A 21,146-nucleotide genomic window follows, 5' to 3' on the forward strand; every position below is an offset into this window, starting at 1 on the left:
CAGTCAGCGTCCAGTTTACCCCACCCTTACTTGGCATGTTTATCAATTTCATATCTCGCCCTTTGTTTTTCACTATTTCCTTGTTTACTGTCACCACTCATTTTATGGTTGCTGTGCTGCATGTCTGACATCTGTACGTTGCCCAAAAGTCTCATACTCTTTATTAGAAAATGACACTTAGAAACCCATAATTGGGCATTATGTACTGCCTAAGAAAATACTTGTGATATTAAAACCACAGCTGTTATTCTATGACACACCATTTTTTATAAGAAACATCCCAAATTTAGAGATTATAAAATATGAAAACCTGTGAATCAGGGGAACTGTAACAGCTGTATACAATGTCAGAGGGGTAGTGGATTGGGGGAGAGGGGCTCCCACTTTGCGAGGGGTATAAATGTCTAACTATTACGCGGTTTTGTACAACTGATACTAATAAAAAATATTTTCACAAATTTAAGCAATGTTAGAATTGGAAGAATCCCATTATCCAGTCCAATTTTCCTATTTTAGATGAAATAGTAATAAAAGCTAAAATAAAAGACCAAAAAACAAAGTAGCTGTAAATCTTAGAACAAATGAAATTAAATATATTTTTGGCTTGGAATGACAAATCTCTATATTTGAGATCTGTTTAAAACTAATTTGACACTTAAAGGATCACTTTTCTCTTGACAGATTGGGGTTACATTTACGGGGCCTGTTGCAAAAACAGCAGAACTTTCTGGCTCTAGTAGTAATTCAGGACCAATTACAAGTAGTTCAGGTGAGTAAAAATTTCTCATAAAATTTTACATAAAAATAGTTAGAGATATTTGATTAGTATTTCAAATTCTTTAACCTTTGGGGATTCCTATAAATGCCTTCATTTGATTGAAATTAACTCAGAAAAGCAAACAGTAGCTAATATCAACTTTTTGACACTGGTCTTAGTAATTAACCTCAGAGATACTTACTTAGCTCCCTAAATGTTAGTGTTACAGGTTGGTTGTGAGGGGGATAGTGACAAGAGCAGATTCACCCATTGTCTTTATTTAGTCAAAATAAGGTGACAGAATACCATTATAAATGAAATCTCATTCTAAGAAATTCTAGGGTTGTCTACCTGATAATTGCAGTGGATTTTATCTTTAGTTTTACTGTTCAGTTCACAAGCGTTTTTATGTGTCAGGGTTATACTTGCCTCTGCAAATCGGCCTCTTTTCAGAATTTGTAAACTCAAGAAATGGACCTAATTGAGGGAAGTAAATGAATCATCAGGAAATTAATTTATTAATTGGATTTTGATGTGATAGTAGTGGTTTCCTTTCAAGTGCTTAGTGTTTAGGACATGGAGAATCATCTGGGCTGAGTTACTTAAGTCAAGAATTTTTGAACATTTTATTGAAGAAGAGAGCAGTAAATGCAAGGGTACAGAAACAAGAGAAAAAGCATGACATAGTTTGAAAATTGCAAATAGTTTGTCAAGAGTTTGAGAGGTAGCTTTAGATTCTAAAAATTCTTGAATGCTATACTAAAGAATTCTATGTTAACGTGAATGTAGCAGGAAGACATTGAGTGATCTTTTATGGGGCGTGAGGTAGCTGGAATGACAGAATGTGTTGAGTGAGGGAATGGGTATTACAGGCTGAGACATCAGAATTCACAAAGCTGTATGTGATTGGTTCCTGCCCATACTGGTCTTAGAGGCATGTGGGTGAGGCCTCGCTGTGAACCAAGGCTGGCTGCTACCAATAGAGGACCTGGGACCGCTTAGCAAAGGCTCATGACCCCCTAGGCCTATTGCCACCTTCTGGCTGCTCATAAGGCTCATCCTTTGAGACAGCATCCTTTGCAGGCCTGGTGGTATAGCGGTTGTTGAGCGTGCCTTCAATGATGCAGCACTAGCTGTGTGGGACAAGGATTCTACCAGATCAGTGCAGCCTGAGATTTAGCCCTTTGATGAGTTTTCAACATAGGAAAGATGGCTCCCTCCTCTGGGCTACACATGAAGCAGGGTCCACACTGAGGTAATAACTTCCATCCTTCCAGCCCTCACTCAGAAGCCTCACTACTTAGTCTTCCCCAGTACATCTCTGGTTCCTCTCAAATTGTCACCCCTCCACCAGAGACCAAGTGAGTGAGTCTGTGTGCTGGCCCTTTAAGAGGGCCTCTGGGTTTCCAGCTGCCTACCATCTCAACAGGATGGGCCGACAGAGTCCTGGCTGGTTTTCACTTCCAGATTTTGTGGGAACTCCTCTTCCTGGCACAAGGCCCCTGGGCTCTGGAACCTGGCGAGGGCCTTGGGCACCTTCATCTTCTGGGAGGACCTTCTCCAGTGAGGTGTCTCTCCCAGTGTTTAACCCCTATCTGTGGATTTGGAGTCAGCCCATTTCGCCTCTCTGCCCCTCCTATTAGTCTCAATGTGGCCTCTTCTTTACATCCTTAGTTATAGGGGTTCTGTTCAGCTAGTCTACAGATGATTCTTGAAGTTGATACTTTTATAACTTATTTGTAATTTTGGTGTGATCCTGGCATACAGTAGGCATAACATTTACCTAATTCTCCTCTTCATAATGAAGGAACCCAGGCTAGTTTATTATCATGTTTATTTTTCAAATTAGAACAAAATGGAATTTTGCTAATATGCCTAGGGAAAATAAGCCTAAGAACAACCTGAATATATAAAATGTTTTGAAATGAGCATTTCATCATAATCTTAAGTTTTCTATCCTATGGTTAAAATGACATTCTTGGGGCTAGATTTTCATGGTATGTTAGGACAGGCTGTGTGTTAGTCAGCCCAGTATACACTTTAACCTCCTTCTTGTATGCATTTTTAATTGGAAACTCCTTGTACTTCATGATCATTTTTATATTATATAATATTTACATAACTATACAGTTATTTGATATATGGATAAATGATGACACGGACACACACACACACAAAAAAAAAAAAAAAAAAAAAAGAAAAGGAAAAAGGACATAAGCATCCTGGGAATTATGTGTGTAGTTTTATGTCTGCAATGACAAGCTCCTGAGTTTTTAGCCTAGACCCCTGTCTGAACACAAGTTCTGAGCCATATTTCTAATTCCTACTGGATCTCTCCATGAGAATGAGATTTCAGAATCTTCATTCTGAATTATCTTTTCTCCTCAACTGACACCACTCCTCTAATAATACTACTACTACTAATAATAGTAATAATAAAATCCAGATGCATGCAGGAAAGTGAAATTAATTCTGAGTTTAGAGGAGGATAAAACTTTGAATCAGGCATTGAATTGTGAGACACAAGCAAAAGAACATCATACCTGTATTAATGAACTTTGAATTCATCCTGTGAAAGATGAGCCATCTTTTTAAGTAGAGGAGAGATATGGTCATACTTGTATTTTGATAAATCACTTGGTAGCTTCATGAAGGATAGATTTGGAGGTGACAAAATTTGGAGACAAGTAGACAGATTTGGAAGTTGTGTCGATGATACAGGCAAAGATAATGGTGATGTGTACTAAAGAAATCACATAAGGGTGAGGGTGTAGAATGAGGTATAGTTGAAGACGTGTTGATTTCAAGCTGTAAAATTGACTTTCAGAGTTATGTGAGGCCTTTGGCCTTTGGACATATTGATAATGGACTCTCAGGGCTAGAGGTACAGATTTGTGAGTCATTAGCCCACACTTTCAGAATATGTCATGGGAATAAAAGTGACAATGTGAGATGAGCAGAGTGAATAGAGAAAACAGCCTTAAACTGAGGTCTGCTAACTTCAGGGATTGGCAGCAATAAAACTTTGGAGCAGTTAATTTTTTAAAGGAATAACCACACAGGAAAATCATGGCACTGGTTGCTTCTTGGAAAGATATATTTAAGGGACCACCCAGGGGTTTCAATAAAAAGGCTCTTTCATGAAATAAGCGGAGCTTGAGCTAGAGTAGCAGCAGAAGGCTAGTCAGGAAAAGAGAATGAAGAAGGTGAGAGAAATATGTCAGGGAAGACGAGCCATCTAGCCAAGCTAATCAGGTGAATAGTGGAAAGAGACCATGGGGATGAAGCTCAGAAGTGTGGATTGTAGGTACAAGTCAAGAAACTATTTTGTTGGTGATTAAAACCATCCAAGTGGATGAGAGCTTGAGAGATGGGCAGTGAACCAAAGATGGAACCTCATGGTGTCGTTTTATTGGCAATAAAATGGTGAGCTAGGGCACTGGGAGAAGTGACATCAACTGGAAACCACTTAGAGAAAGGGGGTTCCAGAACAGAAGCACTGTATTTCTGCATACATGTGCTTTGCTGAGCCATGTTTCCTATGTCGCCTCCTCTCCACCCAAACTTGCTAGTTCTACTTAAAGATGTAAATCTCACCTCTGTGGATCCTCCTCCTGCCTATTAGTCCTTTGCTGCTTCTTTGTCCTCTTGTATTACATCATTTATCACTTTCCATGTGGGTGATGGTGCTACTGTGCATTTGTTTTATTTTAGAAGTTAAGCAACATTTTATTCATCTTTATGTCCCAGGAGCCTAAGTACGTTTTGGTGCTTAATAAATGCCCATTAAATGGCTAGCTAATAACAGAAATGCCACGGAAACAGTAGGTGTGTCAAGATGAACTGCAAAGTGGACAATAGAACACTGCAATGCAAAATTGATCGTTTCAAAGTCAGAGACCAATGCTTTGAAATCTTGACTTTAATATGGCCTGTGGCTATGTAGTTTCTGTGTTAGGATAGTGCCTACAATTTCTATCTTGTGTTTTTTAATGCTATACTGTTTGAAGAAATTTAACAAAGAATTTTAAGGAAAATTTAGTCTTTTTGGCTCTGATTTGTGAGTATGAAGTTTTTGTGTTATTTTTTTGTCCTAATGCATTGGGCTAAGAGTGTTTAGAAGATGAGAGCACTATGGATGAAATGTCACAGAAGTGACAGCAGAAAATTTCATGGAGATACAGAAAGACATTGGTCTTAAACATCCAGGTAGTGCAGTCATTGCTAAAGATCACTGAAATTTTAGGGCACCAAAGCCAAAATCGGAATGCTTTCAGAGAGAGAAGAACTTTTGGTCACACATGAACAGTGATTAGATTACATTCTGACTTTTAGTTTGTAGCATTGAATGCTCAAAACAGTAGAGCAGTGTCCTCAAAGTGAAAATAGCCTTGAACCTTGAATTGTGTCACTAGCCGAATTTCACTAATCATTAGGGAAGGCAACATATAGATGTTGTCAGACAAACAAAGAATCAGAAATTGAACAATTTTGAATGATAAATTGACACCAAAATGGAAAAAAAACCCTGAAAAAAGACTAGTGAGAGTTTAGCAAATAGGGATGAGTAGTTTTTGTCTATTAAATACTTACTTGGATATTTTGAAACACCCTTGAAAGAAAATAAAAAGTATATACTATTTGGAAAGGAACGAAAGTGAGATAGGGACTGAGCAAATTTAATCACGGTCTCTCTATGCTGTTTCGATTGTAAGAGATGCTCTTCACCTCCCATATAGTGACGTGAGAGTGAGCCAGCGTGCTCCGTTTTCTGTCAGTCATGCCATGTGACTCACCCCGTAATGTGACCAGCCCTGTCTCTACACAGTACTGGAACTGACACATTATTGGAGAGCTTTCTAAAAAGTCTTCAAGTAGGCGGATGGCTACAGGATCATCATATAACAATTAGTAGCTTTCCTGCAAATCGGCAGTAGAGTTCGGCAAAAATTCCCATTTGTATTTTCGAACATTTCTCATTGGTATTTTGTAATAAATATAGAACCTGTTACATGCTGACATAAAAGACATATTTAACACTTGTTCCTGAGTGAGAACTGTTATCCACCTTTGGTTTCTAGATGAATTTCCTGCCTTTTATGGAGGAATTTATACCCCTAGACCTTATTGTAAGCAATATAGACTTAAGCTTTAATTTTCCAGAGTATGTCCCAGAATAATAATTTTCTTACTATTTTGTTATGGTACTCTATCTGGAGGCTAGAATATTCAAGTCTTTATATTCCTGACTGAATTATTTCATATTTCATATGAGACACACTCCAGTCCAAATTTTGACACAATGACACAAGCTTTCAGAAGATCGCTGCTTCTTGGTCCCCTGTAGTTCCTTCTGTAGCTGGACCTCCTGGTTCTCTTCCCACGTTCTCTACCTGTAGTACAGTAATCGCCATACACTTAAAGGTGTCCCTTTGAGGCAGAGGTGATAACTAGTTATTGTATTTGTCACCCGTATTTTTAGCTTTCTTTGTAACATCACCTAAGGTATTTTAGAGGCCAGGTGGATAGTCATTCGCTCCTGAGAATCTGATGCCATTTTTCAATTAAGTTTCTTAGGGTAGGAAAGTAGGGTGTGTAATCTTTAAAGGGGGAATTCTGAAGATGAGGCCTTGCAGAGCTTGGCTGTCGTTTGTCTTTATACACAGGTTAGCAGACCTCAGGATGAATATCGTGGACCCTTTAATGATTCCTGTTTTGAGGCACTCAGTCAAGTGCTTCATTTCTAGTTCAGTCCCCTGCAGAAAAGCATTAAGAAACCACGACTTTGGACTTGTCAGTAGAGTATTCTCTATCGTTTTAGTATGGCTTCCACTCCTGTACTGCTTTTGGTTCTTTGACTAAAAACGGGTTTCAGTTTGTTAAATGCTTCGGTAAACATTCTTTCACAAGACTTAAAAATCAAATTACGACAGGAATCACAGTAAAAAGACTATCTCTTTGGCACATTTTCTCTTCTTCCTCCCCTATCAAACATGGTGACAGCTATGATGAGTTCCGTACAACTCTTTCAAAGTTTCTCTGTGGACATCATGAGCAAATGTACTCTTACTCTGTGTATTGTTATTTCCCTCTACCTTGTTTGTGAAGGTTGTGTACCTTATTGCCTTTGTGCCGCTTGATTTTACAATGGATTAGCTTGACACATATTCTGCAATGTTCACTTCTGGCTGCCTGGCTGGCGTATGGCATTTTCCATGTCTCAGAGTTTATCTTGACAATAAAGACTCCGCGTAGAATTGCTGGATCTAACAATATATATCTCTGTAATTTTTTAAATATATTGAGAAATGCCTTCTGTCATTTTGTGCTAATTTCACACACCCACCTATTACATATAAAGAGTGTGTGATGCCTAGTCTCATCGTCCACGAAGTTTATCAAACTTGTGTGACCTCTGCCAGTCTCACAGATGAAAAGTGGTGTTTGTATAATTGTCAGGATGGTTCTCATGGTGAGTCTTGGGCAATTTAGTTTATGTTTCCTGCCATTGCTAATAGGCCTTTTCAAAGTTATTCCTCTGCCCCTTTTGGTTTGTACTGTTTAACATTTTGTTTGAGAGGATAACATTAATTCAAAATGTTTCGTATTTTTGAAGGTTTTGTCACATCTTCCTCATTCTTGAACCCAGCATCTGCATCGTTGAAATTCGGTGTCCCGTCGTCCTCATCTGCGCCTTCGCAGACTTTAAAAAGTGTTGGAGAGGTTCAACTCGGAGGTCAGGGAGGCTGGGAAGTAGATCTGTCATCATGTTTTGCGTGTTTGAGCCTTACGAGTGAAGACTTTAATTCTCCTAAAGGAACAGGAGATCTTAAACTTGGAGTTTCATCTGATTCTAAACGTAAAGAAGTTAAAAAGGACAATAAGAATGATAATATTCAGTTTGGACTTTCTTCTGCTTTAAGCCATCCAGCTCCCTTCGAGCCACTTCAGTCAGGGGTGTCTCATTTGGGGCAGCGAGAAAAGAAGAAGGAAGGACCCAAAGCTTCATCTGTAGGCGTTAGCTTTGGTACGGGAGTTATTAACCCCACCCCTGCTGCTACCTGCTCCGTAGTGAGCTCCGAGCACAAGGGCAGCTTCAACGTTGGAACCACAGAAACCAATGTTGCCTCAGTGGCTCCTTTCACATGTGAGACGTCAGAAGCAAAAAAAGAAGAAAGACTTGTCACCAAAAAACAGGTCACTTTAGGCAATATGGACCCTGCCCCTGTGCCATCGGCCTCATTGTCTGTTTGTGGAATAACAGGAAAGAAACATCGAGACCCTGTCACTCCTACTTCTCGAAAGTTTCAGAAGAAGACTGACAAAGAAGAACCAAAGAGTCAACCAGTGACTTCCCATGTGAATTCTAAGCAAAGGAAACGTGGGAGTTCTTCCAATTCGACCCTGAGTTCCAATGTGGAAAAACCATCAGAGCAGAAGTCTGACGAGCCAACAGAGGCCATTTTTGCTGTCGGATCTCAAACATCTGCTACAGCTGGTAAGTATTAAAGAGTCCAGCTGCGTTGTCCCATGACACTTTCTATGTGATATACTCGCTTTCACTTGTGTCTTTCAATCTGAGGTGTGTCTCGTATACACAGCACACGTACGGTATTTCCAGAGAAGTGTTCATGAAGAGGTAGACTAATTGCCTTACGCAATATTAATGGTGATACCTGTACCTGTATGCTAGCTCCCAGAGCGACTGCCTTGAAGGTCATTTACTGAAACATCAATGAAAAAGCCATCTTAAGCAGCGAGAAAAGTTGAGTTAGGTTTGAGTTTCTCCTGTTTCTCTGTTCAAATATTAGAGTTACTACATATTCACATCTGTAAAAGGCTCTGCTATGTCTTTGTAATATGATTATATAGTTATTTTGTTCAGACATATGGTGACATGGACCCTAACCAAACATGATATGAGTATCCTGGGATGCATATGTGTAGTTTTATGTTTACATTGACAAGCTCTTGAGTTTGTAGCCTAGACCCATATCATATCAGGAGTTCTGAGCCCTGTTTTTATGACCTTGGACATCTGCATGAGAATGACATTTCAGAATCTTCATTCTGAATTATCTTTCTCTTCCCACCTGAAAACTTTCCTACCCTAAAATAATAATAATAATAACAATAACAATAATAATAATAGTAATAAAGAAGCTCTGATGGATGCACGAAAGGGAAATTAATTCTGAGCTGAAGGGAGAAAAAAACTTTGAGTCAGGCAATAAATTGTGAGACACAAGGAACGGTAGCTCATACATGTACTAATGAAGCTTGAAATCATCCTGTGAAAGATGAGTCATCGTTTTCAGTAGAGAAGTGATACGATCAAATTGTAATTTGATAAATCACTTGGTAGCTTTATGAGGGCCACATTTGGAGGTGACAAAATTTGGAGACCAGGGCACAGTTTAGGAAGTCGTGTCGATAATACAGACAAAGATAATGGTGATGTGCGCGAAGGAAATCACAAAGTGAGGATGTAGAATAAGGTGTAGTGGAAGACATGTTGATTCAAGCTGCTGACATTGACTTTCAGATACATGTGAGGCCTTTGGATATACTGATAATGGACTTTCTGGGCTAGAGGTACAGATTTGTGAGTTTCAACAGTTTTCTAATATGTCATGGGAATAATAATGATGGAAAATGAGTGTGCAGAGTGAGTAGAAAAGACCTCTTAACACTGAGGTCTGTTCCATTAAGGGAGTGGCAGCAATAAAACTTTGCAGCAGTTAATTTTTTTTGAAGTAGTAACCACACAGGAAAATGATGACACTGGTTGCTTCTTGGGAGGATGGATTTAAGGGACCAAAACCAGCCGTCTCCATAAGAAGGCTCTAATTCAAGAAATAAAGGGAGCTTGAACTAGAATAGTAGCAGATGGCTAGTCAGGTATAGAGCATGAAGACGGCTTGAGAAACATGTCAGGGAAGACGAACCATCTAGCCGAGCTAATCAGGTGGATGGTGAAGAGACCACGGGGATGAAGCTCAGAAGTGTGGATTGTAGGTACAAGTCAGGAAACTGTTTTTTTTTTTGTATTTAAAACCATCCAAGTGGATGAGAGCTTGTGAGATGGGTAGTGAACCAAAGATGGAAACTCAGGCAGCCGTTTTATTGGCAATAAAATGGTGAGCTCAGGTCACTGGGAGAAGCGACATCAACTGGAGACCATTTAGAGAATTGGGGGTTCCAGAATGAAAGGCTCCACTCTTAGCACTTTATTTCTGCATACATGTGCTTTGCTTAGCCATGTTTCCTATGCTACCTCCTCTCCACACATACTTGCTAGTTCTGCTTAACAATTTAAATCTCACCTGTGTGGATCCTCCGCATGCCCCTTAGTCATTTCTTTCTTCTTTGTCCTCTTGTATTAGATCATTTACCACTTTCCATGTGGGTGAAATGCTACTGTGTATTTGTTTTACTTTAGAAGTTAAGCAAGATTTTATTCATCTTTATGTCCCCAGATCCCAAGTACATTATGATGCTTAATAAATGTCTGTTAAATGGCTAGCTTATGATAGAAATGCCATGAACACAGTAGGTGTTCAATAGTGGACAGTAGAACACTTTAATGCAAAAGTGATCATTTTAAAGGTTGTGACCTGTGCTTTGAAATCTTGCATTTAACATGGTCTGTGGCTGTGTATTATCTGTGTTAGGATATTGCCTACTATTTACATCTTATGTTTTGTAATTCATTACTGTTTAAAGAAATTTGATAAATATTTTAAAGGAAAATTTCGTCTGTTCAGCTCTGATTTGTGTGTATGATTTTTTGGTAATCCATGGCTATTATTCTAACTTAGGGTTAAGTGGGTATTTCTCACCGAGCAAGGTGAGTGTGCGCTGCTGATTCATAAGATTCAAAGAACTCTAAGATGGCTATGGTGTTTTTCACAATGTAATGTTTATATTCTGGCATTGTCTCTATCCTAATCAAAAACACTAATAAAAATTGAACATTTAGACTTAGTGGTGTCAGTAAGATATTGACATAAAGTAAATTAGAATTTTCCTGTGTTTCCCCACTGTTTTTTAGGCCATTCAGTACGTTCTTCAATCAACAGCACTGTCCCTGCGTTTCTCTCCTCGGGAAGCTGCCTAGGATTGGATAAGTTCAAGAAACCCGAGGGAGGCTGGTCCTGTGAAGTTTGCCTAGTGCAGAATAAAGCAAATGCAATTGAATGTGTAACCTGTAAAAGTGAAAAGCCAGGCACAAATTCTGAGTTTAAAGGTGAGGAGTTCGTAAAAAGCCTCCTGGTATTGCCATTTTAAAGTGACATGTTTGCAAAAAGCTTCAGTTTTAAAATTATTCATTCTCTATTGAAATGTTATGTAAAATGGGGTATTGTCCTCATCTTTTAGTTCATACTTACCTCTGAGTTACTGTGAACTTGGATTATTTATTTGGTTGTCAGCAGTGATGTATCTTTTCTGCAGCTAGATAAAGAACTATTGTGTCTCGTGTTACTGAGTTTGAGATAGTTTTAGCTTTTTAATTTTAACTTTTAACAATCCTTTGGCATCTAGATGGATTTCCTTTCTTTTATGGGACTGAAATTTATACCCCTAGAACTTTATTATAAGTAATCTAGACTTGGGCTTTAATTCCCCAGAGTATGTTCCAGAATAATATTTTTCTTATTATTTTGTTACATAAACATAGGAAGAACTTCTGAGAGTAATTTATGCTAATGTATGTGGAACCAGAATTTTCGAGTCTTCTTATTCGTATATGAATTATTCCATATTTCATATGAGAGACATTGCAGTGAAAACTTTTGAGAAAGACTTTAGGAAGATTGCTGTTTCCAGTCTCCTTTAGTTCCTTCCTTAGCGGTTACATCATGGTCCCGTTCCCATATTCTCTACCTGTAGCACAGTAATTGCCCTGCATTTAAACATTTGAGGCAGAGGTGATAACTAATTATTGTCTTTGGCACCTCTGCTTTTAGCTTTCTGTGTAATATCACCTGAGGTATTTTAGAGTCCAGGTGGATTGTCATTAGTTCCTGAAAATCTGATGCAGGTTTTCAATTAATTTTCTTAGGGTAAGAAAGTAGGGTGTGTAATCATTAAAGAGGGATTTCTGAAGATGAGGGCTTGGAAAGCTTGTCTGTCATTTGTCTTTATTTATACACAGGTTAGCAGAGCTCAGGATAAATATCGTGGACCCTTTAGCAATTCCTGTTTTGAGTCACTCAGTCAGGTGCTTCATTTCTATTCAGTCAGCTACAGAAAAGCATTATGAAACCAAGATTTTGGTCTCGTTACTATAGTGTGAAGTATGATAAAAAAATATGGTGAATGTTGACATTAACAAAAATTATTACAGTAAAACACACATTGCCATTAATCCCCCTCAAAGTCCTCCCCCTCACTTTGAACACATTTATCCCATCGTTCTTGTGGTAGTTCTGGAAGTCGCCTTTCGTGAGTGTCTTTAGTTGCTCTGTCATGGCTTCCTAGATGTCTTGAATCAATTCAAAACGTTTACTTTTCATGTTCATTTTGAATTTGGGGAAGAGCCAGGAGTCTCACCGTGCCAGATCCCCTTAAGAAGGTGGATGAGGACACACCATAATGTTTTCATTGGACAGAAATTGCCGTACCAGAAGCGATGTATGACACGGAGCCTTTCTATTGTGATCAACAAATACAGCGAATGCTGCTGTCGAGGGCCATCCAACAGAAAGGCAGGGATCTTTAATATGGGAAGCAGCACGTCAAACCTTAGTAACAGTGTGTGACAAGTTTCAACTTGTTCAGTGCAGTTAGTCAGGTGTGAGCTACAGGTGAGAGAAGGTGTGTTTTAAAGTGTGTCGTAAATCATCCTCCATCATGATAATGCTCTGTGTCACACATCGCTTCTGGTATATGGCAATTTTTGTCAAAACATTATGGCTTTTCCTCATCCACCTTATTTATCAGATCTGGAATGATGTGACTTCTGGCTCTTCCCCACAGTCAAAATGATTTAGGATATCGAGGCAGCCATGACAGTGCAACTAGACACACTCACGAAAGAGAACTTTCAGAACTGCTTCAGTAAGTGGCAAGAATGATGGGACAAACGTGAGTGAAGTGAAGGGGAATATTTTGAGGGGGAGTAATGGCAATGTGTCTTTTACTGTGAGAAATTTTTAAAAATTTAAACATTCATCGTTTTTTTCTTTTAATCATACTTTAGTATTGTTTATGTTTTGAAGTATTGCTCTATTCCTGTAATTCCTCAGGTTGTTGACACTAAAACAGATTTTTTTTTAAATGTTTGGGTAAATAACACATTCACAAGACTTAAAAATCAAATTATGAGAAGATTCATAGTGAAAAGTCTACCTCTTGTCCCCATTGGCTCATTTTCCCTCCTTCCTCCCCTATCAAACAACAGCCATAGCTGTGGTGATTTTCTCACAACTGTTTCAAAGTTTCTCTGTGGACATCATAAGCAAATATGCTCTTACTCTGTATATTGTTATTTCCCTCTACCTTGTGAGTGAAGGTTGTGTACGTTGTTGCCTTTCTGCCCCTTGGTTTTATCATGGATTACCGTGGACACATATTCTTCAGTCTTCACTTATGGCTACCTGGATGGTATATGGCATTTTCCATGTCTCCCAGTTTATCTTTAAAGTAAAGACTCAATGGTAGAATTGCTGGGTCAAAGGATATGTATGCCTTTAATTTTTTATATATATTGACAAAATGCCGTCTGTCATTTTATGCTAATTCCTCAAAGTAGGACTTTTCAAAGTTATTCCTCTGCCCCTTTGCTTTATAAGGTTTAACATTTGTTTGTGAGGATATCATTAATTCCATGTCTTTCATGTGTTTGAAGGCTTTGGCACATCTTTCTCGTCTTCAAACCCAGCAGCCCCATCCTTCCAGCGTCCTGTCTCATCGTCCTCATCTACGTCTTCACAGATTTTAACAAGCACTAGATATGTTCAAATTGGAGGGCCAGAAGGCTTGAAAATAACCGTGTCATCAGATTCTGGGTCTTTAAAACGCAAGAATGATGACATTAAATTTTCTAAGGCAAAAAGACGTTACAAATTTAGAGTTTCGTCTGATTCTAAACCTGAAGAAGCTAAAAAAGACAGTAAGATGGGCAGACAGATTATACGGTTGGTGAGAGTTCCAGCAATTAATAACAAGACTGTGGGTTCAAGTCCAACTGGGATGGTGGGCTGTACCCCTCCAACTTAGAATAAAAGCGAGAAATGGACCCAGAGCTGAGCTGTGTACTCCACAGACAACAACTTGGAGCTCATCAGCCTTGGGAAGAGACGTGCTTGCCATATATATCCCATTAAAAAATAAAATTTAAATAAAAAGTATTTAAAAAAAAGCAAGAATGATTATTTTCAGTTTGGACTTTCTTCTGGTTTAAGGCATCCAATTTCTTTGGCTCCATTTCAGTTTAGGCTGTCTAATCTTGGACAGCAAGAAAAGGAGGAGGAAGGACCCACAGCTTGGAGGAAGGACCAAGTAGCAGAAAAACCATAGCTGATGATCAGATTAGTGAACAGGAAGTTTGCAGAACACACTGCAAAAGTACAGAGAGGTTGATCTAAGCTAGATCCACAAGTTCCATTGGGCTAAGAGTGTTTAGAAGATGAGAGCACTATGGAGGAAATGTCACAGAAGTGACAGCAGAAAATTTTCTAGAGGTACAGAAAGACATTGGTCTTAAACATAGAAGTAGTGCAGTCATTGCTAAAGATTACTGAAATTTTAGGGCACCAAAACCAAAATCGGAACGCTTTCAGAGAGAGAAGAGCTGTTGGCCACACATGAACAGTGATTAGATTACATCCCGACTTTTAGTTTGCAACATCAAATGCTCAAAACAGTAGAGCAGTGTCCTCAAAATGAAAATGGCTTTGAAGCTAGAATTCTATCACTAACCAAATTTCATCCATCAAAAGAAAAGGCAACATATAGGTGTTACCATCAAACAAGTTGAACACCCATGAACACTTTGGAATTAAAAATTGTAAACAAATGAAACATATACCTGACAAAAGGGAAATATGAATTTAGAAAATAGGGATGAGTAGCTTTTGTCTAAAACTACTAAACAGAGAATCAAAAGATGAACACCCATGAGGACTTTTGAGTAATAAATTGGTGTTGGAGTTATTTACCATGTGGTACAATGTACATTTTTGTTCAAGTTTAATATAATTAACTGTTGGAAGCAGTTTTTCTAACCTCAGCAAAAATGTTACCTTTCATTTTTCCGAGAGTTCTTTCTGAGATGTAAGTCTAAGGAACAAGACACTGGGGTTTATTTTATTAGACATTTGACCTCATTATGCGGTATATTCATGATTACATTAGCAGATTTTTGCAATGTGTTAACTTTCTGATAAGAGGTCAGCTGTTTTCTTAGATATATTCCCTTCACATACCAATTTTGACTAGGAAGGTTGGGTCTTGTTAACAGAAGGTTTTGTTTATATGGAGTTTGTTTTATTAAGCAGTGGTAGAGAGAATTGTATTTCTACAATTCCTAGAATCATCATTCAAAGCTGGTGGGATTTGTTCCACAAGGTGAGAGTCTGAAACGAAGCTTGGAATTTACTTCTGAGTTTGTGGAGAGTTTCTGAGCATTATCTCATTTTAGCTGTCATGGAGATTCAAGTGTTTCTTTGGGCTTCTAGGGATTTCGATTATCAGACCCTGGACCTTCATCATCACCTGTAAGTCCATCATTTGGTTTGAACCAGATCCCAACGTTTGGACAAAGTCAAGGTGCCAGCCAGACGAATCCCCCAGGCTTTCGATTTCTATCCTCTAGAGCATTGTTTTCTGCTGGTTCTCAGCCCATACCACCTGCTATTGGGGGAACATCAAGCAGTGGCCACCCTCCTGTGTTAGGACAACAGCCTGGTCAGTCAGCATTTGGCTGTGGAACAGCTCCTGATTCCAGTGAGTGTGTAGTAGTGATGTGGTTTGTATCCGTACTCAGGTGTGTGTGCCTCGTGTACAATTTTATTCTAGAACTTTGAGACCATTCACATCTTTCTGTTTTTAAATTGTCTCTTGTACTTGGCAAAATGGAGACGTGTGTGTTTAGTCTTGCGTATAAACCACAAGCTCAACTTTGACACAATTTTTAGCATTTTTAAGGTATTAAGGCATTTGATTAAAATGTAGTTACTTCTTAACTCTAATTTAGGTCCTAGATTCATTTAATTCCACTTTTCTACACCCGACTTTGGGGCACTCTGGCCTAGATTTCAACTATCGTGTTTTCTGATCATCTGTGATTGGATTTACCTCTGGAATTTACTCCCCTGTCTACTTCTCGTGCTGGGACAGTTCAACCGCGTTGTCTCATGACACTTTATATGTGATGCGCTCGCCTCTTCACTTGTGTCATTCAATCTGAGGTGCATCTCGTATACACAGCACATGCATGGTCATTCCCAGGGAAGGTTTCATGCAGAGGTAGACAAATTGCTTTGGTAAAGGCTGTGGTGCATATTAATGGTGATACCTGTACCTGTATGCTATCTGCCAGAGAGAGTGCCATGATAGTCAGCTACTAAATCATCAATGAAAAAGGCAAACTTAGCCTCAAAAAAAAAAAAAAAAAAAAAAAAAAAAATGGAGTTAGGTTTGAGTTTCTCCTGTTTCTCTGGTCAAATTTTAGAGTTACTAAAGATTCACCTCTGGAAATGGCTCTGTGCTGTTTTTGTAATACTGTTATATAATTATTTGGTACAGATATATGGTGACATGGATGCTAAAAAAACATGATATGAGCATCCTGGGACCTATATGTATAATTATGTGTCGGCTATGACAAGCTCTCGAGTTATTAGCCTAGACCCCTGTCTAAACACATGGGCCGAGGCATATTTCTAATTCCTACTGGACATCTCCGTGAGAACAAGATTTCAGAATCTTCATTCTGAATTATCTTTCTTTTTTCACCTGACACCCTTCCTCACCTAATAAGAAGAAACAAGGAAGCACTGATGCACGCAGAAAAGCAAAACTAATTCTGAGGCGAACGGAGAATAACACTTGGAGTAAGGCAGTAGATTGTGCGACACAAGCAAAGTTAGCTCATACATGTGCTAATGAATTTTGAATTTATCCTGTGAAAGATGTATTTTGATAAATCACTTGATGGCTTTTTGAAGGATAGATTTGTTTATTTTTCACATTTGAACAAAATACAATTTTACTCTTTTGCCTAAGGAATATAGTGAATTCTGTATATAAATAACCACTTCTGAGCACTCTGCTCCTGAGTGCCGCCATTTCTTCCCCAAAATTGAGCATCGCTAGTTTGATCCAGCACCCCAAGGACAGCTGTGGAAGGGGGTGGGAGTGCCAGCAGTTAGCAAAACAAAGAGCTGACTGAACTGGAAAGCAGCTCAGTGGAGGATAAGGTCATCCTTACCCATAACTGTTTTTGAAAACCAAACACCCGTTTGTTAAAAAGGCTTTAGTTTCCTCTGCACTGATCTTCAAGGAGAATCTGCATCTCTGGCCAACATCAGCTTTTCGGTCCCTCTTCTAACAAGTCCAGGAAGGACTCGGGCCAGAAGTTCACAGGATCATTCTTCATCCTGGGACTGTGCTCCCGAACCTAAATGTGCACTGAATTCCCTGGGGGTTTCTGTGAGGGAGGCGCCTCTTCACATTTCCACTCCCAGGTTCACTGCACCCACACCTAAGATTTCACTTCACTTCGGGTAAAACAGGGGTGTGGTTAGGCAGAGGCTAACCGTCATTTCATTGCCTGAGCTATTCAGAACCCAACAAACAGGAAGAGAACCTGGTTTTTGCTTTGGGAAGTCTCCAGAATAGTGTGATCCTTTCTAAAGAGTGAAATTTATAATAGAGAAATATTTGTTGTATGAGAGTAAGGTGGGATTCTGGTGATTTTTTTAAAAATTGTTTTAGTATATTTGTTATTTTTGTTTTAATAAGTTGTTTTGATACTGTTATAGTGTGAAGAACATTTTAAGTAGTAAAGTTTGACTTTTGTTCTCACCTGACATGACTTAGCATGTGGGGCAGAAATAATAAGTATTTTCATTAACTTTGGGTCTTGCTGTGCTTTACTTTTCCTAAAAGCTTCACCTGGGGGCCAGCTTTCTCCCTTGTACAGTGTCATTTTCAGGACTGGATTCCATAATAAACCAGATCCTGTGAGTCCCTTTAGGTAGAGCCCCAGGGTGGGGTCCCCTCAGTCATTCTGAGGGTGGTCTCTGTGAGTGGGGAGGGGAGGTAGGGCCAGGAGCTTGAACTCACTGGCGTCTGCATTCCAGGGGAGCAGGATCACGACCCTTCCGTGAAAGGCAGCCAGCACTTCGTCCGCAGGACCCAGCATCTTTGTGCCAGGTCACCCTGAGACAGCAGCAGCCTCATCTTTCAAACATGCTGTGTCCCAGCGGGACCTCAGACCAGTGTGCAGATGCCATGTGCTTCCTGGGCTTCCTCTTTTCCCCTCCTGAGAGGAAGTAGCAAGGTGCATTGTCACCTGGGTAAATCTACAGCTTATGATTTTTCCAGAAAGCCTCTGAACTGAAAATCCCGGATTAATGAAGTGGAGGTAGTTTTCTTTTCCCTTACAATACACAACATTGTGTAGTAAACCTCCACAAATTCAAATACACTGATACAGTTTTAATCAGTTCTTACTGTAGACTCTGGAGTTGATACCTAAGTTTGTGTTTGTGTTTTTAATAAATAATATATATTATGTATATGAAATTTGTGTCTATATTACATCTGTTCGGAGACAGACAAGACTGCACATTAAAATGCAGATAATAGTGCTTCGTAGAAATTCATAAGGTAATAGGCTTTGTTACAGAGCAACTTGGGCGATCTCATGTGCATGTTGCAGGAGCAAACACAAATGCTTTTATTGCCTGAGAATGAGGTTGCAAATCCTTCTTTGCAGAAGAGGTTACAGATGCTGCTCTGTGTAACCAGAGATCCTACATAGGGCTGAACGATTTTGCTGTCCACTCGTGTTTTATGTGTACATGTACTTTGACTGCAAATTTGGTGTCATACTCCTCTTGTCCACCAGGCCACGCGCTGCCATTCTGTCCTGTTTCCTAAGCACACTGAAAAATCTCACAGCTGTGTTCTTTGGTCTTCTATTTGGCCTGCCACCTGCCAGTTTGGCATTGTGTTATTACCCCTGACAGTGACTGGGGCTCTGCCTCCAGCATTTCTGGCGCTTTGGTTCAACCCAGGAGTCAGATAGAGTGGGGAGAGCAGTATTATTGTAAAAACACAAGACATACCAAGACTTGGATTGGGGTGCGGAGGGGATGTGGATTTCTGTCTTTCTGTGGGTTTGTTTTGCATTGATAGGTTTTGCTGTGGTCTGGTTTTGCTGTGGTCTGGTTTTGCTGTTGCTAGTGTACTGAATTCTGGAAAATGCTGAAGAGATGGAGTGAGGTATACCGTTCACAGGTGCCGACTGCACTATGTTTGCAGGAGATGATTGAATACAGATACCCTGTTGTCCATCTCTTCATTTGTAGAATTCTCCCAGTAATGGAGACATTGTGGGATCACGTGTGCAGAAATCGCTACAGAGGAACTTTATGTACCTAATCCAGAGATGCCTGTGAAGTTGGTCTGGATGTACAGCAATAAATGTGTTGTGAGAGTGAGAGCATGCGTGTAGCCTGCTGGACCTTTTCTCTTTAATGGTTAGCATTAGTAAGTGAGTAGGATAAGGAGATTTTAATGAGAAGCTGCTGTTCATGATTTTTGTGTGTAGTGAGCTGACTGTAGTATGTTACTACTGTCTGTTTAAAAAAAGAAAAACTGTAATTTATATCCACTTTGAATCTTATTTTGTTTACTTGGGTGTGTGTGTGTGTGTGTGTGTGTGTGTGTGTGTGTGTGTGTGTGTTAGAATGCAGACAGTCTAATTGGGATTTTAAAAAAGAAATTGTATGTCTTTACTGACTCTGCCATTAGTTTGAGATAATTTTCCACAGCTGTATGTCCCATGTCCCTGCTGCTTAATAATAGTAACAGCCAACATTCATTGAGGGTTTAGTGTATACTGAGAACTGTTCCCAACATTTAATATTTATTATCTCAATTCATCCTTTCTGCAACAGATGCCATAGATACTATTGTTATTGAGTGTGTGATGAATGGAAAACTGGGGTAGAGAGCTTAGTGACTGGGAGAGGGTGGTAGAGCAAGGATTGCACTCCCGCTTTCATCGGTCTGTCTTCTCATTGTTCTGTCTGGTGACATGTCACAGAGCAGCAAGCCTCTGGAAGGGAGGACTGGACATCTGCAGAGAGCAGCAGGGTTGTGGTGAGTATCAGAAGTTCCAGACTGACCAATACTGGGGGGCGGCATCTGTGGCATGTAGGACAGGGTGTGTGATACATGGCACGATGCTGAAACGACCTATAGAGCAAGTAGCAGAGCCGGACTGCCACCCATGAAATAGTAGCTAAAGGTAGCTTAATATGAAAGATGTATCTAAAAATGGTATTTCAGAGTGTTTTCATAAAAATCTCAGTTGTGTACAGTAGCCTTTCTGAAGTGATCAAGAATTAGGTGTAACCTTTCCTGGACAGAAGAGTGTCTCACGTAGACTGCCAGGTGAAAGTAGGGAGGGGACATAAGCCAAAAACTTATTTGAATTTTATTGAATGGGGGTTGATGTGGACAGAAGCTATGTATCAATAATGTTTAATTTAACTATGACAACTATAAAATGAACGAATTATTATTGCCTTTATTAGTGTGAGAACAATAGTGTTTGGTCATTGACATTGACATTGTCATTTGTCATTGTGACTATGGGAGATTAAAGTGGTTTGAGGCATCTTTTATGAGATAGTTCCATATAGGCCGGTGTTTAACAGTTAATTTCTAACGTACATTATTATCAGTATTATTACATCTGTTTATAGGTATTTGGACACACTTTTTCTCCTAGCAATAACTTAGCCTCGTGTTTCTAGGGTATCACCTTATGGGCAGATTAACTTTATAAAAATACCATTAGGATCAGGTAAAGTCCAGATGCTATCTTCAATTAAACTATCCTGCTCTAGCAATACTTATGTATAAAATTACAATATTCCAGCTTTAGAAATATATTGGGGGAAAAACCCACTAACTGCATGATGAAGCTTCATTTTCAAAAAGCAAAGCTTTCCTTAGTGGAATTAAAAAGCCGTAAGAGGAGATGTGATTGGGTAAGTTCTTGCTCTCTTCTTTTCTGTAACAAGAGCTAATGACAGACAAGGATGCTACAGGTTCCCAGTCACAGTGAGAACGTTTGGTATTCAGCCTTGAACTTGTTACAGTGACACTAGCACAAGTGTCTTTCTGTGATGTGAGCCTACCT

The 21,146-nt window shown here is 39.3% G+C and overlaps 1 protein-coding gene across 1 annotated transcript in view; it reads left to right on the top strand.

The window, feature by feature from the left end:
* The window catches only part of LOC148755729 (nuclear pore complex protein Nup153-like), an 89,926-nt gene extending 81,660 nt beyond the window's left edge, over window positions 1-8,266 (top strand). The window contains exons 15-16 of the mRNA XM_088789797.1: window positions 682-769; window positions 7,374-8,266. Coding sequence (XP_088645923.1) covers window positions 682-769; window positions 7,374-8,266 — 981 coding nt within the window. The remainder of the gene's footprint in view (window positions 1-681; window positions 770-7,373) is intronic.
* Window positions 8,267-21,146: the final 12,880 nt, after the last annotated feature.

This window comes from Rhinolophus sinicus, chromosome 14, assembly GCF_057876585.1.
Source record: "Rhinolophus sinicus isolate RSI-liver-muscle chromosome 14, RSI-T2T, whole genome shotgun sequence".
Taxonomy (NCBI): domain Eukaryota; kingdom Metazoa; phylum Chordata; class Mammalia; order Chiroptera; family Rhinolophidae; genus Rhinolophus; species Rhinolophus sinicus.